This window comes from Agelaius tricolor, unplaced genomic scaffold, assembly GCF_023055355.1.
Source record: "Agelaius tricolor isolate 1412-34295 unplaced genomic scaffold, bAgeTri1.0.p SCAF_38, whole genome shotgun sequence".
In the NCBI taxonomy this organism is placed as follows: domain Eukaryota; kingdom Metazoa; phylum Chordata; class Aves; order Passeriformes; family Icteridae; genus Agelaius; species Agelaius tricolor.
This window is the reverse complement of record NW_027269298.1, coordinates 890,508-915,683: the sequence shown is the minus strand read 5'-3', so window position 1 is coordinate 915,683 and position 25,176 is coordinate 890,508. Positions and strand designations below refer to the sequence as shown.

The window sequence follows — 25,176 nt, the reverse complement described above, 5'->3', positions numbered from 1 at the left end:
GAACCACGGAAAAGGGTTTGTTTTCTCAGCAGACACCTTTTTTCCATTAAAAAAAATTGTGAAACGCACTTTTCAGCAATCTCCACTTTATTTTTAAAATCTCATTGGAAAAACACTGAGCAGCGTTATTTAGTATTCAAAACAACCTGCTCAGGATTTGATGACTGCCTTTGACAAGGGCGCCCAGTGCTGCCGACTGCCGAGCAGCCGGGAAGTGCCGATGTTCCCTGCTGGAAAATCCAGGCTGTCAGCTGCCACCGAGCCCTGAGGGGGACACAGCTCAGACCCTCGGTTCCCCATTCCAAGGCTGAAATGGGGTTTCATTCCTGGGTTTGCCCAGCTGCCCCCCAAGCCCCGGGGTGTGCTGGGTTTCCAGGGCTTTCCTGCTGCTATCTCCACTTGGACACCCAGAAAGCCCAGAGGCACGAACTGGCAGTGGGATATGCAGGATTCCATGGCGCCTGGGCTCTCTTCGGGCTCTCTTGGAGACAACTAAGTTTTATAAAGGTGGTTTAATACCGCTGAAAATGCTGGGAGCTCTCCAGTCGCCTCTTTACTCTGCATATGCCCTTGCTGAACGCTAGATGGGGCGTCAGACACAGGGTTTGGTCCATGCGAGAGCAGTTTCTGCAGAGGACTGAGTCATGCTTGAGAAAAACAAAGTGTGGACGCCCATCTGCAGAGCAGAGAGCTTGTGTTGTGAAACGTGATTTCTTGGGATGCACAGTGACCCGGCCCGCGGCTGCTGAGGGATCACAGAGAGCCAGAGCTATGAGAGCCATTCCAGCAAAACAGCCAAAGTCATCCTACAAAGGAAGGTGGAGGATTTGGATAAAGAAATCAGGCAGCTGTGATCTGCAGATTCTCGTCTGTCCATCTGATTACAGTAGACAGGTTGCCTTTTATTTATTTTATTACAGTGTGAGCAGGTTGCCTTTTATTTATTTTATTACAGTGTGAGCTGTTTGCCTTGCTCACCTCTCAGGCTTCAGCAGGTATTTCACCCTTCCCCTGTAGAATCAGCATGGTCCAACAAACACAGACATGGACTGTCACCCCTGAATCTCTCCAGGATATAGAGGGTAGTGCCATGCTGGGTCTTGCAAAGGGTGAATCAGTTTCATAGCAGAGTCTTTTCTGACTGATGTATGAAGGGGGTGAGATGTCCTGAGCAAATTTTTCACGGGGCTCTCGTGTGTTTTCACAAGGTCTCGACAGCTTGGAAGGGACTGCATCTCCCAAAACACAGATGGGAAATGCAAAGTGACATGCTAAAAACAGTACAGAGAAGGAGAATTACCTCATCTGCAAAAAGAAGGGGTAGCATGAGATACATCTATAGATCTTCTCCTTTCCATGTGGGAGGGAGGTGGCATATATTTCCTATACAACAATAGGACGTATGCTGCATAACAGGTACCAGATGGGTGTTTAAATAATCTTCAGCTGCTGCATGTCATGCTGTTATCTCATTATCCATTACAAGTTAAATGGGTTCAAGCTGGGCCTGGACATGGATGAGATGTCTAATAGTGGTGGTGAGGCTGACATTGATGGCAATTTCCTTGAACAGCAGTCTGGAAGCTCCAAGTGGAGCACAGACCCTGCACCACACAGTCCACAGTGCAATATTTCGTGCCTGTTGTGTTGAACACGTTGTTCCTCAGCACCCTCCTGTGCCCTAGGCACAGAACTGGCATCCTGTCATGCCTTGATGTTGCCCTCCCGACCAGCACAGGGATGGGGTGGTTGGCCAGCAGTGGGTCATCTGGAACCAGCTGCCACAAGCTGAAAGTACTGAAAATCTGCAGCAGAGAAGAACTTTAGATAGGTGTTCAGGGTGCAATAGGCTTGGGGTGTCTGTGATTTGGGGTGTCTGTGATTTGGAGTGTCTGTGATTTAGGGTGTCTGTGATTTGGGGTATCTGTGATTTAGGATGTCTGTGATTTGGGATGCTGATCAGCAGTGGAAGTGGTGTGGTGAAAATAAAAAGGTGTGGAAAAGGGAAGGATGTTGCAGAGAGTATAAGAAGAAGAATGGTAGGAATTTGGGGATCCTACCCAAATTACCCAGTGCAAACACCAATATAAGGTGTTTGCAGTGGGTAATTTGGGGTGCTAAAGCTGTTGTGGTAGAGGAGGCAATGGAGATGGAGTATCTGTGTTGCAAAGCAAGAGATAAGGGATGCAGAGATGGAGTACTCAAGGCCAAGGGTGAGGAGAGAGGAAAGTCTCAGATGAGATTTTTGCCTGGCCTGACCCCGCTTCCGGTGTGCTGGAATTTCCTGCCACCTGCAATTTGATTGGTTTAAAGTCAGCATTTTCAGGACTTTGGGCTGGCTCACTTTGAGCTCTGTGGCAGAGAGCTCAGAGAATCTGGGATCTGGCTGGTGAGCAGGGCTCTCTGGGCAGCATCACAAGGCAGCAGAGCTCCCAGCTGGCTGGTGAGCCAAGGAACATATCTCCAGCCAGGGGACAGGGTGCTAGGAATCAGGGCTGCAGCCCCATCTTCAGTTCATGGAGTGCAAGAGTTTTACAGGTAAGAATTTCAAGATCTATGAATCAATGCTTTTCCCAGAAAAAGTCTGTGTTTTTGCTGGAGGATGTATAATGCCCTCAATATTTCCAAATGCTTTGTTTATGCAAGAGGTTTGGAAATGCGCTGTTTTACATGAGTTGCTGGGCTGGCAAGAGGTTCCTGTGGAAGGTTTCTAACTGAAGAAGGAGAGCTAGGAGACTCATTTTTCCCTACATTCATTTTACATTCATTTTACCTTCTGACTCTGGCTAGATGCTCTCTAACAGCCTGTTTTTCTGAGAGGAATTTCCTTTATTTTTACCCTTTTTCTACCACACCACGCACCCCCCTACGCCCCGTATGTGGTTTTGCTTTGTTTTCTTTCTCTGCTTTAATTTCAGTATCATCTTCCAAGTGCTGCTTATCCTAAACACAGAGATGAGGCAGTGACAGGAAAGGGCTGCCACTCTGACGTACATTGGGATCTTTAAAGAGTAGGATTGTGGTGGGCTTTATCCAAATACAGAGCCTGGCTAAGCTCTGAGGACTACACTAATGCTGTGGAAAGGCTCTGAGTCATGGAATATGTTCCCTGACCTTTCTGTAATGTGACAGGAGCAATAACGCAAAATACCAACATCTACATTAACAGTGAGCAGACATTGTCTAATCCTAGAAACACCCAGGGAGTCAAGAGCCTGTCATCCTTCTCTTGCAGGTAGGAAAATTGAGGTTTGCAGATGATGAAAGTTTTTTTTTCAACACGGTAGTTCATAGCAAAGGGTTTAACAATTCTGTTTTGTCACTGAAATATTTACTCAAGAGCTTGAGCTGTGATTCAGCTTGGACAGGCTTCAAAATCCTTATCTGGGGTACAAAATCACAGAGTCCCTTGGGTCAGTGTGTGGTGCTGTGCTGTGTGAAGAGGGACAGTCCAGCAGGGAAAGATGTAGATGAGTTTGGCATCTGTGTGAAACAGAACATCATATACTTGTGCAGTAAATCTGCCCTTGGGAAATAATTCATTTGATCACATCTGAACACTTGTGAAATTCTGAGGTACCAGGAGGACTGGATTTTTTCCTGGTTGCCGTCTCTGAAAAATTCCATTGAGAAGTTCTTCTGTACAACAAGAAAAAATGTTTCCTGTCTGGATGCCCAATGTCAAAGCCCTTTTCCCTGAGCCCAGGCTGCAGTCAGAGAGCAGAGTCTCATCGAGCTGTCCCAGCAGGGTGAGCAAGCAGAGCTGGGATGCTGAGGTGCTTCAGGCCAGAGCTGTCCCTGCTCTGCACCAGCACAGCTCCTCCCCAGAGCAACTGGGACCGAGCAGGGCTTGGCAGTGCTGCCGGTGCCCTCTGGCCGTGCTGAACGCTGACAGCTCTGCAGAGGGACAAAAATGGGATTTTTAATCTGATCCTCGGTGGTTTGCAGCAGGTGGAGCCAGACAGGTCATGTTACCTGGTAGGGATGGGAGTGAGAGGCAGGGGAGGGAACGTGCTTGTGTTTAAGCTGTGCTCCATTGTGGGTGAGGGAAGCTGCTGTCTCACGTTTCGTGCCTACCGTGGGAACTTGCTGGAAGTTGAATGTTTTGTAGATAAGCACAAGGGGACAATGCTGGCAAGACATTTCTCTGCTGTTTATGGAGTGAGTCCTGGAGCTGGAACCTGCTTGATCTTTCACACGTATCAACTCCATCAAGCAGTGATGGATGGAGATGGTCTTTCTCAGAACAAGCACAAGGAATTATTAAAGTGCCTGGCAGCCAAAATAGCTCTGGCCACTGTGTGTTCCAGAGGCAGAAGGGATGGAGGGAGGCAGCCATTGGGCTCTGGATAGAAACAGAGGTTTATGTTCATATGAACAGGAGTTGCCAGGAATGCCACAGGCTTTGAAGAGAAGAGTTTTTAAGTCTGTACTTGAGCGATCTTAACAGATGTCCATTTGTCAAAGTGACTTTTACATCATGGACACACTCCAGTCTCATATTTGGTGCTAGGAATAAAGAAGTTAAGGAATAGCTTGGAGAAAATTGCTGTTAATAGTTAAACTACTGGTTAACTACTGTTAACTGCCAGAGCTGTGAGACACTGGGGCTCAGGTGGGTGTTTTATGGGCTGCTTTGGGTCTCTGCTGTTGCAGGACAAGAGGACCCAGCAGCTCAGGGCCTGGTTCACCCTCCCTGGAAAAGTCATGTGGATGTGGCACTTCAGGAAGTGGTGAAAACCAGAGGTTAAGGATTGGATTTGGTGATCCTAGAGGTTTTTTCCAACGATAAAGGCACCACCCAAAGCCAGGTGCAGATAAGCAGCAGTCTCCACTGGACCATGCAAATCCACCTGGGCTGGCAGCTGAGAGAGGCACCCTCAGGGCAGGAACTCAGGAAAGCAAAGCAGGGTGTGGAGGTGCTTTGCCATTCGCAGCCTTGCCTTTTCACCCCTTCTGGCCTCCGGGCTCTGATTTCGTGCAAGGTCCAGATGAATAATGTATGAAATGGTAGAGATAGACCCGGTGGATGGGCTATCGATGCGGGCAGTTAGGCTCTGTTTTGACTTGTAAAGTAAACATTCCTGGTGTAGACATCCTCTGTGGTTTAGTGATTAGATCTGGGAACTGCATTTGGGGTCAAGTCAAGGTGCTCTAACCCAGTTCCAGCAACATTGGCTTAGCCACATCATCTGTTCCTAATGCTCTGCTTGTCTCCCCGTGACATGAACAAGAGGGGAAGGAAATCCCATAAAAAGATGATGATAATAATCATCACTATCACCATCATCATCATCTCAATTGAGATGTTGTTTTATTTTGGAACTTATTGTCCGATGATGTGGTTTAGTTTGAATGGTGTGCACAGTGAACTTGGCATGTAAATATAGAACATTCCCGTTATTTATCACAACACATCCACAAGAAAGAGAATTAAACCTCGTGCTGTAGGTGCTCAGTGGTAAGATGGGGACTCTGTGAGAGTTAAACTTCACCTGCCTTGATCCTGCCTTTGGTTTTTAACCTTGTTTTTAACATTGAGCCCAGAATTTGAAATTGGAGAGTGTTCCTGTTTGGCTTGGCTCCAGGAATTTCTGGTTTTGTTCTCCAGGCTGGCTTGGAGCAGAGTAGGTCTCGTGTGAGCCTGTTTACCTGTGTAGCAATAGTTCTTACTGAAAGAACAAGAAATAATAGGGAAACTTTAGCCCATATTCTATCTTAAATAGAATTATGTCGTAAATAACAATTTAGGGATAAAAACGGCATGAAAGAGATGAAACTTCAGCTGCATGAAATATGAAACACTAAGTTCATATGGTGTGGGAGGATTCCTCAGGAAGAGTAGGGCATGAGTAATGCTGTGCCCTCACTCCAGTCATGGGCTCTGATGTGGTGAATGGCTTGTACCTCATCCAAAGCACAAAGGTGGTGGTGTTATTATGCAGACAGCCCCATCCAATGGCTTAGGACCCTTAGGTGAAAGAGGATTTAAAAGGTTTTGGGTTGGACCCCATCCTGGTTGGACCAGAATTAGAGGCTGTGTTTGGTTTGGGGTTTAGCAAAGGTAACACCCTGCTCTTACACTCATCTCCTGTGAAGAGCCATAAACACAGGTCACTAAAATTAGTCTTGCAAGGCAGCTGCTCTGACTGGTGCCTCTGCTTTCCCTGCTCTGTCTTCAGCTCATGCCCAAGACCTCTGCCTGGTTTTAATCAGCTCAATTAGCAGTTGACACTGAGGACCAAGTAGGTTCATCAGGAGAAAGTGAATAAAACAAATAGCAAAAGTGAATAAAACAAATAGCTTCCCCATTTGTTCAGAGAGGCTGGGTCTGGGCCCCTTGAAGTGCTGGGGAGGTTATGGAGCAAGGTCTCCTGAGCAAGAAGGGGTTTGGTGATTTCTGTGGAGACTAGTGAGGCTTCCTGGAAATTCCACCAGGTCTGTCCTTCTCTGTGGTTTGGACTCAGAATGTCATTGCAGGGAAGCCTGAGGACCTGTAATTTACACCTCAAATCTTACTCTGAATGACCTGTAAAGTATCATTTCCATACAGATTCCTCACTGTTAAATAAAGGTTGAATCTGAAACTGTTAGGTTCTTTTTCCAGGAGATATTTTATCTAACAGGAAGAAAAATGTACTCTGCTAAAATAAAATGTTCCCTGCAGGACTCCGGTTTCCAGCTATTGTTAAAGTATGTGGTGGAGAGCTGGGAACCCTGTGGCCAACAGGGAGCTGGAATGAGTTGAAAAGAGGAGAAGGATGTGCTCTGCAAAGAACAATGTTCGGTCCACACTAACAACACAGAAAAAGAGAAGATTGGCTGCAGGATACAGAGAGGCCCCAAGGAACAGGGATGAGCAGCCAGATCTAATGCTGATAGCTGTGAAGTGGCCCAGGGCTGTCTTCTATATAACATTGCTGGAATTCCTACAGTTTGGGAGTAGCCCCTCTGGAGTACTAAATAACTTGGTGTGGAGTCATCCTAGACCCCTCAGTGAGGACTTGTGGCATTTAAAAGAAAAATGAGTTTTTAGGAGGTTGAAAGACGTTTGAAGTGCAGGGGGTAAAGGAGTTGGCAGTCATGTGCTGGTCATCTGCTTGCTTCAGCATAGAGGGAAATATGAAAGTATGACTGGGATAATCAAAAGCATGGAGAAATCTCCTTTGAAGAGAGATGAAAGCAAATGGGACTGAAGTGAAGCTGAGTAAGAGGTGCTTCCACAGACATGTTTCAAAGGAGGAGAATGCTGGGCAAAGCTGAGCAAGAATTGCTCTTCTTCTTAATTCCCCCGTGTGTCTGTCTGTGACATGAACGAGAGGGGAAGGAGATCCCATAAAAATGTTATTATTATTTTTATTATAGTCATCATCTTAATTTAAATCATGTTTCATTATGGAACTTCATTGTCTCGAGAAGTAATTCAATGTTAACAGTTTGGATGGTGACTTGACACATGTAATTACCAAACATTAACTTCATGTATGACAACAAATTTACAAGAAAGAGAATTAAACCTTGTGATTCAGAGCTTAAGTTAATCTCTGACTTCTGAAGATTGGATGAATCAGGGTGAACGGGACCAGAGAGCCTCAATCCACTGCTGTCTTGCACAGGGACATGTCCTACCTTGAAACCCCAGAGTGTCCCACTGCTGAAACAGCCCTGCAAGGGCCTCACTCATGTGAGAGCAGCAGCTCCTTCCACCACTGAACATTCACACAACCTCCCCTGCTGCAGTAACTGTGCAGAAAAGCTCCTTGCCCCTTCCTGATGCCCACCTCTCCTTGTGGGACATCTCCAGCCCCGCTAATGTAGCATCCCAAAGCCTCCTATCCCTACAGCCCTTCCACAGCTGGGATCCATCTTCTCTCCTGCTAATGGTGGAACTTCTTGTTCCTTCTTGCCTGAGTCAGTGGTGCTATTAACAGAATGTGTTGTGCTAGAGAGATGCATTCTGCTGCTTTGCAAAACAGAAAAGCACATATTCCCCCATGGAGGGCTTCAGGGTTGCATAAACACAGGGTGGGGCAGATTTCTGGGAACATCATAGACGTGAGGGTGTGGGCTGTAAATCAGGAGAGCAATCAGCACATGGGACCTGGGCAGGCTCTCAGAGTCCTGCCAATGGATCATTCAGGCAGAGAAGAAAACTTAGGATGGTTAGTCCAAGCATCACTGCCTGCAGAGTAGAGTGGAGAGGTTTTTCTACTTCTTTGCATCATTCAACCCAAATTCTGCTCTGGATAAAGTCAGGGTCACACAGCCTGGGTCATGTTGTGTCAGTGCTGCCACTGCTGTGGGCAAGAGGCCAGCTGAGACAACAACACAATAAAAACCTTCCAGCAAAGGGGCTGTAAATAACAGAGCTAAATTGCTCCCTGCTTTCCAGGCTGATTGTGGGCAGGGTGTTTTCAGCATTGCTAGTGAGGAGTATTTATTAACAACATCAGAATCAAAACCAGACCACCTGGTTTCACCAGGTAAAAGAGCACCTTTTGGCCTAAAAGGAAACCCAAAAGATTTGTTGTTCATGACTCGGTGCAGGAAAAAGGGAAAGTTTCAGGATGTGCCTGGACCAATGACACATGACTTGACTCATAAAACCTCAAATTACTGAGCAGCTCTGACTTCTGCCTGAGTCAGGTCTTGTGGGAAGGATGTCCTGATCTGCTCTAGGAAGCTCAGTTGTCCCCCAGGACATTACAAAGTGCCACTTACAAGATTGGAGTGTGTGCTAAAGAGACCTAGACAATGTGACCTACACAGGAGGGTGGGAGGAAATGCTGCTGTTTAATCTGGGGGTGATGAAGGGGACACAGAGAACTCAGGGGGTTGAAAATAAGCTCTGTGGTTTGGAAAGCTTTGTGGTGGGTGAAGCCCTGTGGCAAAGCCATGAATGAAGGCACTCCTTGGAGCTGGTTTCACCAGGATGGTGTAGCCACTCAGCTTGGGCCAGGATCAGGCAATGATGTGTTCACCTTTCCATTCCCTCTTGTCCTGTGAGAACTTGAAAATGCCTATCTGGTGAAAACAGGGCTTAAAAGACTTTAAAATTAACAAGCTCAGCAACCTGTTCTTCCTGGGTTGCAAGGCAGGGTTAACAGCCCAGGAAATAAAAGGTTTGTTTTCTACTTTGCACCTTGAAGCTGCTCATTGCTGTTGAATGTCAGGTCTGGAAATAAGGCTGGACTCAGGGACCACAGTTGCTTCCTCTTCTAGCCCTGTTAGTGAGCCAGGGCTCTTAATGCTGTGATTCCCATGCCCTGATTCCCATCTCCCCATAACACAGCATGTGGAGGCTGGATTATGCAGCTTCCTTTACCTTTGCTCTTGTTTCAGAGCACCCCAGCAGGGAATCTGCATCTATGTTGTAGTTTTGAAAATTCTTGAAGTCTAGGAAATGTTCCCAAATTCTGACATTTTTGGCAGTAATTTGTTCCTCTACTCTCCCAATCTGGCAGGGAAACTCCCTGTTTTTGGGCAGTAACACAAGTGTTTTTTGCCTGTTGTTTACAGCTGATGGGATCTGGGTCTTGGGAAGCAAAACACATCATGAGATGCTGAGGTGTGGCTGAGTGAGAGGGAGGCACAGCTCCCCCACACCCCGAGCCCTGACCCCATCTCCCACCTTTACCTGGTCTCAGCAGTGGCAGGTGCAGCTCTGCCTAGAGCCAGCACCTAAACCAGCTGGGACAGAGGGAGAGAACAGGAGAGAGGAGAAATAACTTCCCTCAGCCCCTCTCCCAGCAGGGTTTCATCCCTGAAGGCACAGAGCAGCCTAGCCAAGGAATTCTTTCCTAAGAGAAAGCCCAGGCATGAATCCATGTGAGGCTCAGAACATGAGAAAATAATCTACTTGCACACACCCACAGCCTGATGGCCTCTTTTCCAGCATCTCCAGTGTCACAGCAGCAGAGGGGACAGTGACTCCTCTGCAGCCAGGGTGGGTGTGAGATTTTGGGGCAGGAGCAGCTGGGAGCAGGGCAGCAGCCCAGGAAGGGATGGAGGAGAAGGCAGGAGGACATGCCACTGCTCTGACCTGGCCCTGGGCCTGTTCCCTGGGACTGGCTGAGGAACAGCAGCTTCCTCTGCTCTGCCTGGGACTCAGAGCCACCACAGCCTGCCCCTTCCCTGGGCCTCTCCTGACGGCTTTCTCCTGCTGCAGGCATCTGCTCTTCTGAGTGTGAAGGACATTTTGGGAGAGTCTGATCTTACATTCCTCATGCCTGAGGCCTCTCAGATAGCTGCAGCCAGTACTGTCAACTTCAAAATGCAAACCAGACAAAATCTGCCTGAGTTTGCTGAAGGCTGAAGCATCCCAGTTGTTTCCTGAGATGTTGGTTTTCCCCTGCCTGGGTTTTGGTAGCGGGGGGGGGTCACAGAGGTGGCTTCTGTGAGAAGGTGCTAGAAGCTTCCCCTGGTGGCTCTGACCAATGGCTTCTGTGAGAAGGTGCTAGAAGCTTCCCCTGGTGGCTCTGACCAATGGCTTCTGTGAGAAGGTGCTAGAAGCTTCCCCTGGTGGCTCTGACCAATGGCTTCTGTGAGAAGGTGCTAGAAGCTTCCCCTGGTGGCTCTGACCCAATTCCTAATGGCTCTGAAGATGGACATGCTACTGGCCAAGGCTGGGCCAATTAGAGATGATGGTAACACCTCTGTGATAACATATTTGAGAAGAAAATCGAAGCAAAGTGAAGAACACAGTTTTTTTCTAGCCAGAGAAGAGGAGGAGGTGAGAACATGTGAGGGAAACAACATGGAGACACCAAGGTCAGTGGAGAAGGAGGAGGAGGAGATTCTCCAGGTGCCAGAGCTGAGATTCCTCTGCAGGCCATGGTGATGAGCATGGTGAGGCACTGAGGCCCTGCAGCCCATGGGGATCCATGGGGGATGCAGAGATCCACCCACAGCCTGTGGGGATCTATAGGGGATGCAGAGATCCACCCACAGCCTGTGGGGATCTACAGAGGATGCAGAGATCCACCCACAGTCCCTGGGGATCCATGGGGGATGCAGAGATCCACCCACAGCCTGTGGGGGTCTATAGGGGATGCAGAGATCCACCCCACAGCCCCTGGGGAAGGTGCCCATGCTGGAGCAGGTGGGTGCCTGGAGGAGGCTGTGACTCAGTGGGAGATCCACTGGAGAGGGGGCCCTCCTTCCAAGAGTGACCCACATTGCAGCAGTTTTGGGAGGACTGTGTTCCCAGGGAGGGACTCACATTGCAGCAGTTTGGGAAGGACTGCTGCTCATGAGATTGGACCCACACTGGAGAAGTTCTCTGTGAACTGTATCCTGTGGGAGGGACCCCACAGTCTCACAGGGGAACAACTTCTCTCCCTGAGCAGCAGAAAAAAATCTCAGTGATGAAATGACCAAAACTGCCATGTCCTATCTCCCTGCACTGTCAGTTGGAAGAAGAGAGGAGTTGGGGAAGAAAAGGTCTTTTTAAGGGCTTATTTCACTTCTCATTATTCTCTTCTGATTTTGTTAGGAATAAATTCACTTCATACCTCTAAGCCAGACCTATTTTGCCCTTGGAGTTTTTTTTCCCAGTCTTTATTTTGACTCATGAACCCTTTGTTAATTTTCTCTCTCCTCTCCCAGCTGTGGCAGGGGAGGGCAAGTGAGAGACTTTCATGGGTGCCTGGAGTTTGGCCAGTGTCAAACCACAACAGATGCCAGTGCTGGGGGCCAGAGGTGCTGATGGTTCCACTGCTTACTGACTTTACAGTATCTTCTGTGTCCTGCTTGCTGAAACAAGCATGAGGAGCCCAGGAGTCTGGGGATAGGGAGCTGCAGGTGAAGCAAGAGGATTTCACAGATCCACGGAAGGTGCGTCATGGTGGTGGGAGCTTTCGTGCAGACTGAGGAGGGAAGGCAGGTGGAGCACCCTTCTCACTAATAAACAGCTAAAACACTCATGCCTTTACTTGAAAAGTCACCATGTTTGATGAGCCAGCACTGCACAGCCTCCCTTGGCAGCTGGGTTCCCAGGATGGGTGCAGGTGATCACTGGAGTGTGCAGGTTCCAAGGGTTTGTGCTGGGAGCAGCAGGGAGAAATGGCAGGGCAGGAGGGCACCAGTGTCCAGGGTAGCATTGGAGCAAGCTGGGAATGGAGCTCAGCTCCTGGGCTGAGCTGTGTGCCCAGGGCAAGCAAAATCCCAGCTGGGCTCTGCACCTCCTCCACCAGCATGCTGGAGAAGTGCCACCCACCTGCCCATCTCCTCCAGCCTGGAGCAGTCTCCCCTCGGGCTCTTTGCTTAGCCCCAGCTGTGGGATGTAATTGCTCAAAGTAGCTCTGGGATCAGGGTGGAGCCCAGGCTGTGCCACCCCAGCGGACGTGCCAGCGCTCCTCTGAACCAACCCTCTCCCTCTGCTGCCACCTGGAAATTCCCCAGAGGAGCAAGAGTGGAAAAATGTAGTCACAATACTCCAGCGTAATTCAGCTGGTCAAATAAATAACCTGTGTGGGAATTGAGAGTGATTTTTATTTCATAACCTTGCCAAAGCAGAATCACTTTTACAGGCTTCTATTTTTAAGTACTGTTCTCAAGCATTTCCCATTATTCTTTCATTCCTTCTGCTTCCTACAGTTCAGTTCCTCCTCCAGCAAAATGCTGCATTTTTTCCCTACAGCTCCTGGGGTCAGTCTAACCTGACAACCTAATCTTTCTAAGCCTCATGCAGATTTTTATTAATCATTTCTCAGAAAAAAAAAATGCAGTGTTTTTGGCTAGTGGTGTTGGGTTTAGGTAGATCTTGTCCTGGGTCCTTGAGACCTCTCATGCTCTAGGTTTTAGGGCATGACTTGCAGTTTAAAGACATATTGCTGTTAGGACCTGGCCTTCTTGAGGGAAGGGCTCTGTGCTGGCAGGATGTGATCTGTGGAGGAGGATCAAACATGAATATTAACAGCCTGCTTCCGCATGGATTAATGGGATGCTTGAACACGCTTCAGCTGCTGCGCTGCCTTGGGTCTCAAAAGCCAGGAAGGTGCAAGTGTGGATGTGTTCTACCCAGCATGAGAGCCCTGAACCTGCTAAACTGAAAAGGAGCTGGGATCCCAGGAGCATTACACCTGCCTTTGCAGTCATCTGCTGCTCCTCATCCCCATCCATAACCCTCCCCTCTGGAGTTCCACTCTGTGTAACACTAAAAGGGGTTTGAACTCCATAAACACACAGAAAAAAAAACTTTTTCAAAATTAACACATCCACACCTTGTTTAGGGATAATCCCTCGGGGCTTATCCCTAAACAAGGTGTGCTTCCTGCTCTCTCTGTTCAATGTAAATTTGTGCCAGTTGCTGGTGCAAATTGTCCAGGGCTCCCTGCCAGTGTTTGAACAATGCCAAGGAGGAGAAGTCTGGCTGGCTGGCAGGAGGAGTCCTGGCTTGTCTGCAGGTGCATATTCCTGCTGCTCAGCGAGGTGTTGGCTGCCTTGGGAGGGGAAGAAGGTGCATGAAGGAAAAAGGTCCCACTGCTGAAGACCCTGTGGACTGGATCATCAGCTGGTAAAAACTGGAGCTGCTGGATGGAGGGTTAGGGTTAGGGTTAGTATTAGGGTCTGGCTGGCTGCCCTCTCCCAGGCTCCTGGGAGAAAGGGTTGCTGGAGAATGTCTCATCCATGCTGTGGGGCTGGTCTGGCCCTGCATGACCCCAATCCTTGGGCACTGAGGTCTTGAGATCTTCTCTGCTGTGGGTTGATCCCTATCAGGTGTGGAGAGGAGGGATGGGAGGAGTAGTGTTTGGGATGTGGCTTTGCCACTGCCTACTTACACTTGGCATTGTGGTGTTTCTAGTACCCTGCTGAGCTCCAGGGGTGCATGGGTGGGTTTGGGGGTAGTTCACTGGTGAGCACCTCAGCTCTTAGCACAGAGCCTGGATCCACATGGCTGCTGCATGTCCTGGTGTTCTCACTCCCACCCAGGGAAGCAGCCTGCCAGAGGCTGCAGAGCTCCACACTGGGCTGTGCCAGGACTTGTTCTGCAGCCTCCCCAGTGCCAGGGTGGTGGTGACCAACTGCAAGTACCTCCCTCTTAAAACCAAGTGCTTGTGGTTTTCAAAGGCTTCCTGCACTGCTAAAAACATAACTCTAAGGCCCTGTGCCAGGGGCACCAATAGTCTGTGAACTATAGGTCTGGTCACATTCAAAAGAGCCAGCTGGGTTCAGGAGTAGCACAATTTATTGAATGTCACATATATGGATTTTTTGGATTGCCCATGACAAATGCCTGATCTGCAGAGTGGCTTTATAGAGCACTGACAATACAATGGCAATCACAATCTTAATTTCCCAGGTTAACACTCTGAGGACACAAGACTTGACCCTTGTGGGGTGGAAGAGGACAAATCTGTCAAACTGTTCCTGGAATTTCATGTAAAATTCTTGTCTGCCAGCTAGATATTAAACTGGCCAGCTTTTACATCTTATTAACCACTATGGTGCAAAATGCTGCCAATAGTGATCAAATCTTCTGTTATTTGTGGGTTTATTGTACAGAATATTTATTGGTAGGAGGTTTTGGTTTGTCAAAACTTTTCTGGGTATTGGGTAATAAAACTAGACCACATGGCCTCCACTGCACATTCACCCCCATGCCATGGCAACACAAATCACAGGAGCTACATCCAGTTCCTGTGCTTGCACTGCAGGTCCCATTGCACGTCCAGCTTTGCCTTTTCTTCACTGCTTTGTGCTTCCATGCACACACTCAGATGCCATGAGGCTGAGCCAGAGCATTGCATGGAGCAGTGGAGTGTCTTTGGGTTTGCAGCACCAGGGCAGAATGGCCATGAGGAACATTCAGAGGCAAATGCAGAGAATTTTATATTTTCTTGTTTTGTTTTGTTTTGTTTGGGTTTTTTCCCTGTGTTAAGGAAATGAATACCAAATCCAGCCCTTCCACTCTAATAAACTTGGAGAGCTCCTGTCAGCCCCCATGCCTCTGGCTCCCTGGGGTTTGCTGCTGCTAGCACTGGGGGAGAAGGAGTTAACTTTGCATTAAATAGCAGCCCAGCTGCCTGCAGAGGCACCAATCCCACTCTTTATCCCACAATATTTCATGGCTGATGAAAAGCCAGCTCCAAATTCACATGGCACTTTTTAAACCAAGGACAATATTCCATCTTGGCTGCCTTGGTTCAGAACGAGCTGCCTTGGGGCTGGGCCGGCAGCTCTTCACTTCTGGCAGTCTCAGGGCTTTGGGACGTGCCTGACTGGGTTCCAGGCTGGTCATTGCCGGGGCTCCCCTCCCGGGGCGAGCCCTCCTGCGAGGGACAGCCAGCTCTGTCCCCTGTCCATCCCTCGCAGGTGGATCTGTGGGCAAGGCTTGGCCGCCTCTGCCACAGGAGTGAGCGCTCAGCCCCGCTGGGCGGGACGGAAAGCGCACGGAGCAGCGCAGGGCTGCAGGCGGCTGGGAGAGGCGCTGACCTCGTTCCCAACTCCTCCTGCACGGAGGGATCTGCAGGGCTTCGCCCCGGGGTGAGCAGCGCCCGGCTGGGACAGGGATGCTCCGGCGGCTCCGTCCCTGGGGCACCGCGGGGAATGGGGCTGGACTGGGGACGTCGGAGCTGGGGCTGCTTTGGAGGGGTCGGAGCTGGGGCTGGTTCAGAGAGGTTGAGCTGGGGCTGGTTTGGAGAGGTGGAGCTGGGGCTGCTTTGGAGGGATCGAGCTGGGGCTGCTTTGGAGGGATCGAGCTGGGGCTGCTTTGGAGGGGTCGCAGCTCTGTGCCAGGTCCCCCTCCCAGGCGCTGTCTCCTGGCCCGGGCAGCCCATCCGCATGGAGCTGCTGGTGGCAGGGTGTGAGCAGCAGAGAATCCTGCTCCATGTGCTGGCTGCGGGTTCCTCGCTGTCCCGGCAGCCTGGCTGGGGGATTTCGCTGGAAAATGAAGGATTTGTGTTGTGTTTCAACGCAGCTGTTCCTGCCTCTCCCCTGCGGGGCTCTCTCGCAGCCCAAGGTCTCCCTGGCTTTGGATGCTGAAGCCACCCAGCAGCAAGTTCTCCCAAAATGATGGAAAATAAAGTGTTCCTGTCATTCACGTTCTACAGCACGATTCTGATTTTAAAAATGTATGTCATTGCCATCATTACGGGACAAGTGAGACTCAGAAAAAAGGTAAGATCCAGTCTCATTTTCCTTCTCCTCCCTTTCTGGCTCTTTGCTTGGGTTTCTGTGATTTTGCTTTCTTCTTTTATTCCTCTAAAGTTCAGCAAAACTTTCCTGAAGCAAGCTGAGTTTTCTTTGACTTCAGTTGAAAGCAAAACTTGTTTCATAGCTGCAGCAGATAAATATCTCACATCTCTTTGACCCTTTCTGTTTGTTTCTACCATCTGTGGCTTGATGTTTATGATTTTGGAAACCTAATCTAAATAATAATCAGATCTAAAATGCCAAGCAGGTGAGATGCTTCTAGAAAGAGTCTGTTTACAGTTAATTTGCATGGTCTGGAAAAAAAAGGGGAAGCAAAAAAACTAAGTTTAAGAAGAAATCATTGCAATGGTCTTTTTTCTTGTGATGTAGCAGAAAGTTTTTGGGCTTTTGGAGGCTGACTGGCTAAGGGAACGCTCCAGGAGAGCAGCAAGTCATGGGCAATAAAACAATAGCTGGAGGAGATGATCCTTGCTCAGGGAGGAAAATACAGGGAGGACCAGCTGCTGTCAGGAGTTGGGGCCAACAGGGCTTTTACTGCCCTCACCCCAACTCCTGATGAAACCCAGCTTTCTGTAAAATCTGTTTTAAAGTATTTGAGGAGTTTCTGACTGCGTCAGTGGAGAGGGAGGGAGACATTTCTGGTCTCAGATAGAACACAAATACCCTCTCCTGTGGCATCACTGTAACTGATGAATTGTCTTCTCCCCTTGTGATTCTAAATGATGCTCCAGCCCTGCGACAGTTTGGGCTTGTAACATAATTTTAAAAAGCACCATGGCCCTTTCCAGGCTGTAAAATGAAGCTGTCAGATGTAGCCAGGTCCCTGAGGAATGGCTTCTGAGCATAGATGAGGAGCTCACACAGATAACTTTCATTTTTAACTTTATTAGTGTAGGATCCCATTTCCCTGTGGGAAAGCCACACAGTGCCACTGCCAAAAAGCCAGCCAGGGAATATTCTCTAATCTGTCAGTCCTGGTTATCTTTTGGAGGCTGCATTGTGTCTGCAAGCTCTCTGCCAGCAGTGCTGGCTGGAAAGTCTCTAAATGGGTTTCATGGATGGGGGTGAGGTAGGAGCTCCCTTGAAACCCTCATTTGGGACCTGCTCAGCAGGCAGCACTGGGATTTTTGGAGGACAAGGAAAACTCCTGGGAGGTGCAGGACAGTGTGCATGGAAGTGCAGTGACCCTCGTTTTTATGAAGAGTGGTAACAAATTTGGGGAGGTAAAATCCCCACAGAACTTCAAGATTAGGGGCAAAGCTTCTACCTGTGAGGTTCCTGAAGGCTGTAAGCAGGTGGGGACTGTCTCTGACTGTCTCTTCCAGGCTTTTGCAAACCCAGAGGATGCCCTGCGCAATGGGGGGCTGCAGTTCTACCGCCAGGACCCTGACGTGGAGCGGTGCCTCAGGTGAGCAGGGCCAGCGTTCCCAGTGCCACCATTCCCTCAGGTGCCAGCGTTCCCAGTGCCACCATTCCCTCAGGTGCCAGCATTCCTGATGCCAGCATTCCTGGTGCCACCATTCCCTCTGGTGCCACCATTCCTGATGCCAACATTCCCAATGCCAGCATTCCTGGTGCCACCATTCCTGATGCCAGCATTCCTGGTGCTACCATTCCCTCTGGTGCTACCATTCCCTCTGGTGCTACCATTCCCAGTGCCACCATTCCCTCTGGTGCCACCATTCCCTCAGGTGCCAGCATTCCCGATGCCACCATTCCCAGTGCCACCATTCCCAGTGCCACCATTCCCTCTGATGCTACCATTCCTGGTGCCGCCATTCCCTCTGGTGCCACCATTCCCTCTGGTGCCACCATTCCCAGTGCCACCATTCCCTCTGGTGCCACCATTCCCAGTGCCACCATTCCCTCTGCACCAGCTGCTGGCAAACAAGAAGTGGGAAGTTAAAGGACTCACTAATTGAGTAATATTCTAGATGGTCAGGCTGCCTCGAGCTCTGCCGTGGGACCCTGCTCACGAGAGCAGTTTAATCTTTAGCATGGTGTGCACTGGAGCAAGGACGAGAGAAGGATCTGGGTTTGCATTCAACATCCAACTCTGACTAGCTCTTTTCCAGGTGCTCAAAGTCCCACAGATTCCCAGTGTCTCACCCCATACCCACACTCAAAGGCTCTTTGTGTCCTGCTCTGACAGGACCCCAGATCCCTGCGGAGCCTGGACAGGCAACAGAGTGACTGCTCCCAGTGCTGTAGGCAGCTGCCCTTTCTGGGGATTTGGGAAAAGGCTGAACAGGATTACAATAACTTTTGCTTCTCTGATTGGGGAAACTCTGAATGTGACCCCTCTTCTGTGAGAATCACAGTTTCTCAGAGGTAAAACACAGGGTTATTCAGCCCTGGGCTTGATTTGCTGTCCCCCTTACTGAAGGAGGTGCCCCAAGTGCTGGGCTGGATTGCTGCTGATGTGCAGGAAAGGGGCTGGAGTTGTGCCCTGCTGTCCTTGAGCCCTGGGCTGTGCATGGGGACCTCACTGCTCATGTCTCCCCTGCCTCCAGCATTTGCTTTAGAAAACAGCCAGTGCCACCTAATTGCTGGGCTGCCAGGGGGAGGAGGAGGATGGAAAATGAGCTATTTCCTTCCTAGCAAAAATAAAATAATAGCAGAAATAATAATCATAATCTTCTTTTGATTATTCAGGATAAACAAACTTCCATAAAAATAAATAACTAGAGCTGCAGCAAAAACCTGGGGCAGCCTGGGATCTGACTTGGGTAGCTGAAGCTCTCAGAGCCCATCCTTGCTGATGTATTTACAGCCTTGAAGACACATTCAATCCAAGGTGTTTCCCCAGAGCAGGGCCATGTCAGCTTCTCATCTCAGACTGTAGCTGGAGGGGAGCAGAGCCAGGGGTCTGTGCAGGGCAGGCACAGAGCAGGGCAGGACATTTACCCTGTGCTTCTGAAAGAGGCCCTGGCTGCCTCACAGCTCTCTCCTTTCTCCTCCTTCTTCCATTTGTCCTCCCAGCCCTGCTGAGCCCCCAGGTCCTTGGGGTTTTTTCAGAGGATGGTGCCTGGGGGAGAGGGGCACAACCCTCACTCATGGCCTGACCAGGTCCTGTTTGATTAGTGCTGTGGGTGGTGGCAGTGATGCTGTGACACCCAGGCAGGTGCCTGTTCAGCTGGAGCACAGGGCTTGGCTCCATCAGTGCTGACGTGTCACCACATGGCCACAGAATCCCCTCCAGCCACAGTGTGGGGGTTGTTGGGCCACTCCTCCCCAGTCCCCTTTGGATGCATTTATGGAGAGAGGTGAAACCACAGCCCCTCTCATCCTGTGAGTTTCTCCACTGCAGAAGCTGTGGTCTGGAACTGCCTTTTGTTGTGTAGCGTGGCCACATCTGGGGCCTTGCCGTGCTGGCACCACACCAGTTTTGAGCTTCTTGCAGCTTCCCAGGGTCTGTGTTTTGCTCTGTTTATTTGAAAGCTCCAGCCCTGGAGCTGTCATCTGCTGTGCCAAAGGCGTCCCAGTCACGGAGAGAAAGTTTCAGGAGCTCAGCATCCCAAGGGAGAGACACAGGGTGTGAAATTCTCCTGTGTGTATGGGGAGAACTGACACTTTTGGGGGCTGTGTCTGCCCCATCCCATGGGGAAGAGGCCCAGCAGCACCTAGGGATGGGTAGAAGGAATGAGAAAAAACAGGGAAACAACCTTATCTTGCTTTTCAGGGCCCACCGCAACGACATGGAGAACATCTTTCCCTTCCTCTTCCTCGGAGCCGTCTACTCCCTGCTGGATCCCAGTCCCACAGTGGCCAGGATCCACTTCCTCATCTTCTGTGTGGGACGGATCGTGCACACCATTGCCTACCTGCTGCAGCTGAGGGCACCCACCCGCTCCGTGGCCTACAGCGTGGCCCAGCTGCCCTGCTTCTCCATGGCCCTGCAGATCCTGCTGGCCACCACCCCGTACTGGTAACAGCCAGAGACACCCAGCACCCAAACCCCCTCATCCTGACTCTGCTGGGCCCCCTAGAGTGGGAGAGAGTGAGAGTGTGTGTGTGTGTGAGATGTCAGCAGGGAGTTCACCTGCACCCCGAGGATGTTCAGTGCAGCCTTGATGCCATCAGGATTTGTCAGAGGAGGCACCAGAGAGAAGGGCAATGCAAGAAGGGGATGTGGAGGCAGGTTTCTCTTTCTCCTGCTGAGGATGAGAGGTGGAAAGCACATGGACTCCCCCTTGAGGAATGGGGTCATTGAAGGGAAGGTTTCCTGAGTTTGGAACTGTGACTGTGACCTTTTCCTCCTGGTTGTGAATATCCCATGAATCAGGCAGGGAAAATCATGAGGGTCCCACAAAGTCTCTTAGTCGGCAGATGTTGTTGGTAGCAGAGGTTATAAAGCAGCCACCCTTCTCCTGCCCAGCCATGTGCATCTCTGGGAATGCCAGTCCTTTAGGATTTGGTCCCTTAGGTTCCCTCTCCACCAAGGAGGACAGGAGGCAGGTGCATTCCAGGCAGGCTGACAGGGAAGTCAGAATCTCAGGGGTGATGTTGTGAGGCCACTGGAGCATTCAGTGCTCCCAGTGCCACCTCATCTCACAGCACACAGCTCCCTGCCAGGAGCCCCACTGCAGGCAGGAGCTGGAGCTCCTGGCAGCTCCCAGCCAGCAGCAGCTGAGGCTTTTCCATCTCAGCCTCACCACAGCAAGATGCAGAGTGACGTGCCTGGAGAAGCCAGCAGGAATCCTTTACCCTGGACACACAGCCTGAACACATTTGCTGGACACAAAGTTCTGGGACTTCTGGAATGTCTGAAATGCTGGCACAAAACAGGGGCTTTGCAGACAGGGTTTTCTCCCAAAGGGCAGTCTAGTCCACATGCCACTAATACCTGAAAATGCCCCAGAGCATCAGACTGAGTTTCTCCCCCTCTGTTTTCGGCCCTTCTCTTGCCGTTGATATGTGGGAAATGTGCCCTGATTGCCTTAGGGGAGTTTTCTCTCAGCTGTTTCCTGCTGTCCACTGCTGCCACGCCATTCACAGCCTGGAGCAGCTGGTGTTTGCAGAAAGCTCTGGAAATGAGCAGAGGGGCTTTGAAGGGAGCATTGCTGCTCTGCAGGGTCACCCAGAAGTGCTGTGTTGGACAGGAGAGGCTGGGACCAGGGTAGTGCATGGTGACAAGGGCCCAGGAGCTCCTCTGCCACACAGCTGTCCCCAGGTGCCAGGGGCTGCTCCCAGCAGCAGCAGCAATGGAGCATCCCTCTGGAGGAGAAGGAGGAGGAAACCTCTGCTCTTCAGTGCCTCCTCCCTCCTCTGAGGGCAGCACAGAGTTTGAATAGCATCACAGGGGAAAGCCAGAATGAGTAGAAAAGAAATTCCCCTCCCACCTGTCCTGTGCACTAAGGCTGTTCCCTTGGCTCTGCTCTGCTCAGAGATCTCTTGCTGAGCACTGGGGACACACCTGCTCACACTGATGCTCAGCCTTTGCTCAGCTCAGGTAGAAGTTTCTGTACCAGTAACTCCATCCCAGTGCAGCTGTGGCCTCAGGCTGAGCTGTGTGGTGAAGGCTGGAGTGGAATTCTTTGCTCTCCCACTGCGAGGAAGGTGGGCAGGATTGCACGTTCAGCACTTCACTCTTGGCCACTTCTCCTTCCCACAGATGTCTGGGTTACACAGACTCCTCTTAACAAATCTTTTCTGCCTCACATGGTGCACAAGGTCTTGCAGTCCTGAATGTTTCTCTGCTGCTGCACATGCATCCTGGTGGCAGGAAGCAAATATTCCCAATAAAAACAAATCATTGTGCTCTGATCCATCCTTCCTTGGGGAGCAGCAGATGCAGCTGGGCAGCAGCTGGGTCCAGCCCCAGCAGGATGGATCCTCAGCAGGATGTTAAACCCCACTGCAGAGCCTGGAGTGTCCTGGGACTTCTAGAGGCATCCCTTTCCTCTGCACTCACCTGCCCTGCAGAGGAACCTCTTTTCCAGGTGTGCATTATTTGTGCTGATCCTTTAAATCCAGCAGAGCTGGGAATTATAAGCAGCTCTGCTCACTTTCCCTTCCCTGAGTAGCAAGCTTGGTGTTCACCCAAAAATCCTGGAGGGCTGGAGAAGCTCAGGTAAGAGGTAGTTGCTCTTCTTTCTGTTCTTATGACTCATAAAGGAGCTGCTTGTGTTTTCCAAGATAAGTAGCCCCTTTTTTTTTTTTTTTGCACTGGGTTGCTGGGAAACAAATGCTTCATTTCCCTGGTTTTCCAGTATTTTCTTCAGTTGTTGGTGCTTGGGAGCTGCTGCCCACTGGGTTGCTGGGAAACAAATGCTTCATTTCTCTGGTTTTCCCCTATTTTTTTTAAAGTTGTTGATGGTTGGGAGGTACTGCCCAGTCAGTGTCTGTGTTAGTTTTATAAAATGGCTCCACTTGGTTCTTTTCTTACCCTGTTTGTTTTCAAATGAGAAAAGCAGTGGTTTTATAAAATGGACTCTCTCCAGTACATGTTGCTGAGGTTGGAGATGTGGCTGGGATGGAGATTTTGGCATAGGAAGGAAGAAGGGAAGCTCCAGAACCCCCTTCCAATCCCCAGATCTGCCAGCTGCTTCAGCCTCTTCTCAGTTGCCTGTCCAGTGCCTGAGGCTGATGCCCTGCTCAGGGAATCTGAGGTTACGTGCAAAGCTCTGCTTTCTCCTTTTTTATTAAAAAAAACCCAAAACTCTGCTTAGTGGCTGCAGGGAAAAGCTTGGGAATGTGAACTCTCCTGGCTCAAAAAAAACAAACACAAAAAGCCTGCAAGGCAAACTTAGGAGAGGCCCAAGCATTGCACTTATTTTGAAGTGTTGTGGAAGTTTGGGGGGAAGCAAAACCAAGCTGAGCTCGGTTGCTTGGGCAGCACCAGACCCATCAGGGCTCTCCTGGGAGCCACTGGCTCTCTCCTGGACACTGCCAGTGATTGCTGCATGTGAGAGGCATTCCTGCCTTTTCCCAATTAATATCTACAGCCCACAGCTCCCAAATTCCTGCTCTGGCATCAGTGTAGGCAAAGGATGTGCCCAGTGTCTCCTGCTGCTCCAGGAGAGCAAGGACAGTGGTTGCACCCCCCAGTCTCTGGGGTTTGGGGTGTGCTTTGAATGTCCAACAACTTGTTTTCCACACCTGGCTCAAACAAGAAGCAGCAACGCTGTGAAACCCACCTGGGACTGCAGAACAACAATCTGGTGCTTAAATGGGTACAAGCTGAGAGAGGAGAAATTTCAGTTAGAGATTAGGAAGAATTTTTGTGCTGTGAGGATGGTGGGACACTGGTACAGGCTGCCCACGGAGGCTGTGGATGCCCCAGCCCTGGCAGAGTTCAAAGCCAGGTTGTTTGAGCAACTTTGGTCTAATTCCATCTGTGGGTTGGTGGGTTGGGAGGAGGTGATCTTTAAGGTCCATTAAGGTGATCTTTAAGGTCCATTCCGCCCCCTTCTGTGGTTAAATGTGTGGATGTGATTCACACCACGGTACGTGTCTTTCCTCACGGTGTCTGGAGCTGGGAGAAGAGCAAGTGGAGCCCGGGCACAGGCTGCTTTCCCTCCCACACTCCTTCAGGTGCTTCAAGCCCCAGGATCCGTCCCACCCCTGAGCACAGGACACACCTCTCCCTTACCTGCCTGCACCCCTCCCCGGCTCTCTTGTCATCCAGACCATTCCCTGGTGGGACCTGGACCAAGATTCCCTCTTGGGCAGGTTACCTTTAACACAGATCACTCCAAAATCCCCATTCCCTCTAGCAGATGGGGTTTTGATACACAAATCCCCTTATTCCTCTTGAGGAACTGGGATTCCTGCGACTTGTAGAGAGAAATGAGAGGAGCCAGCTCTACAAGCATGACCGCTCAGAAATCTCCTGGAGAAGAGAGCAGCAGGGAAGCGCCATTCTCTGGCACACGAGGATGAAGTTGGCACCGGGAAAACTTTTTCCGGCGGGCGTTTCCTAACAGGACTGTGGGGCTGAGCCCTGCTTCAGACGTGGGGCTCGGGATGCGGCCGGGTGCGGGACTGGAGCGGGGCAGAGCGGGGGCCTCGGGATGATGCCGGGTGGGGCTCGGGATGCAGTCGGGTGGGGCTCGGGATGCGGCCGGGTGCGGGATTAGAGCGGGGCAGAGCGGGGGCCTCGGGATGATGCCGGGTGCGGGGGGCTCGGGATGCGGCCGGGTGGGGCTCGGGATGATGCCGGGTGCGGAGCAGAGAGGGGGGCTCGGGATGATGCCGGGTGCGGGATTAGAGCGGGGTAGAGCGGGGGGCTCGGGATGCGGCCGGGTGCGGAGTGGAGCAGCACGGGGGGCTCGGGATGCGGCCGGGCGCGGGATTGGAGCGGGGCAGCGCGGGGGGCTCGCCCCGGGCTCCGCGGGCTGCGCTGCGCGGGGCTGCAGCACCCTCGTGTGGCTGCGGGACCCTGCGGGGGACACGGGGACCCTGCCCGGATCCTCCGCCCTCCCCTCCGTCTGCTGGGGGTGCACATGGAGTTGTTTGGGATGGATGGATGGAGGGTGTCATTCCTTAGGGAACTGGTTGAGGAGGAGGAGGCTGGTATCTGCTCCAGTGCCCATCAGCCTCTCCAAAACAGGCAGATGCGATGCCATTTCCAGGGAGATCCTCCCATCACCACAGACTTGCTCTTTGGGAGTCACCTGGTTGAAAACAGAGTGGTTTGAGGGAGGAAACAGTTTGTAAATATCCTTGCAAACCTTCCCTGTTTCTGAAGTTGTGGTGTATGGATGCAACGCTGTGCATCTCCATGCAGTAGCTCCTCCTTACACATGATAACTCTTCCTGGGTTTTGTGACACCAGCTACAAAAGGAACCTTTGCTTCCCCCCTTCTTCCCAGGTAATTATAAAGCATTACACCCCTGTGCATAGCTCCCGTCCAGCTTCTCTGCTGCCTTAGGTTGCTTCCCTGTGTGGTTGGAAAGAAGCAGCAGCGAGCAAAATATCTGCTGCAGGGAGGAGATGCTCCTTCCATATGGGATGTAGAGTTTAGGGTGAGCATCACAGCCCCCAGGACAGGAGCACTGCTCCAAAGGGCAGGAGGG

At 50.7% G+C, this 25,176-nt stretch overlaps 1 protein-coding gene across 3 annotated transcripts; it reads left to right on the top strand.

The window, feature by feature from the left end:
* Positions 1-22,584, top strand: PTGES (prostaglandin E synthase). 3 transcript variants are annotated; one of them, XM_071454373.1, is made up of 4 exons: positions 1-894; positions 15,920-16,119; positions 17,481-17,563; positions 19,838-22,584. In XM_071454373.1, exons 2-4 carry the CDS (start codon positions 16,012-16,014, stop codon positions 20,085-20,087), a joined length of 441 nt encoding a protein of 146 aa, XP_071310474.1. In that variant the 5' UTR covers positions 1-894; positions 15,920-16,011; the 3' UTR covers positions 20,088-22,584. The 3 variants fall into 3 exon arrangements, with proteins under 3 accessions (XP_071310474.1, XP_071310475.1, XP_071310473.1); XM_071454374.1 differs by lacking the exon at positions 1-894 and adding an exon at positions 1,549-2,538; XM_071454372.1 differs by lacking the exon at positions 1-894 and adding an exon at positions 14,757-15,486.
* Positions 22,585-25,176: the final 2,592 nt, after the last annotated feature.

Coding starts and splice junctions, on each gene's coding strand:
- PTGES (XM_071454373.1), top strand. CDS start 16,012: ATGATGGAAAATAAAGTGTTCCTGTCATTCACGTTCTACAGCACGATT. Junction 16,120..17,480: donor AAGTGAGACTCAGAAAAAAG/GTAAGATCCAGT, acceptor TGTCTCTTCCAG/GCTTTTGCAAACCCAGAGGA. Junction 17,564..19,837: donor GACGTGGAGCGGTGCCTCAG/GTGAGCAGGGCC, acceptor CTTGCTTTTCAG/GGCCCACCGCAACGACATGG.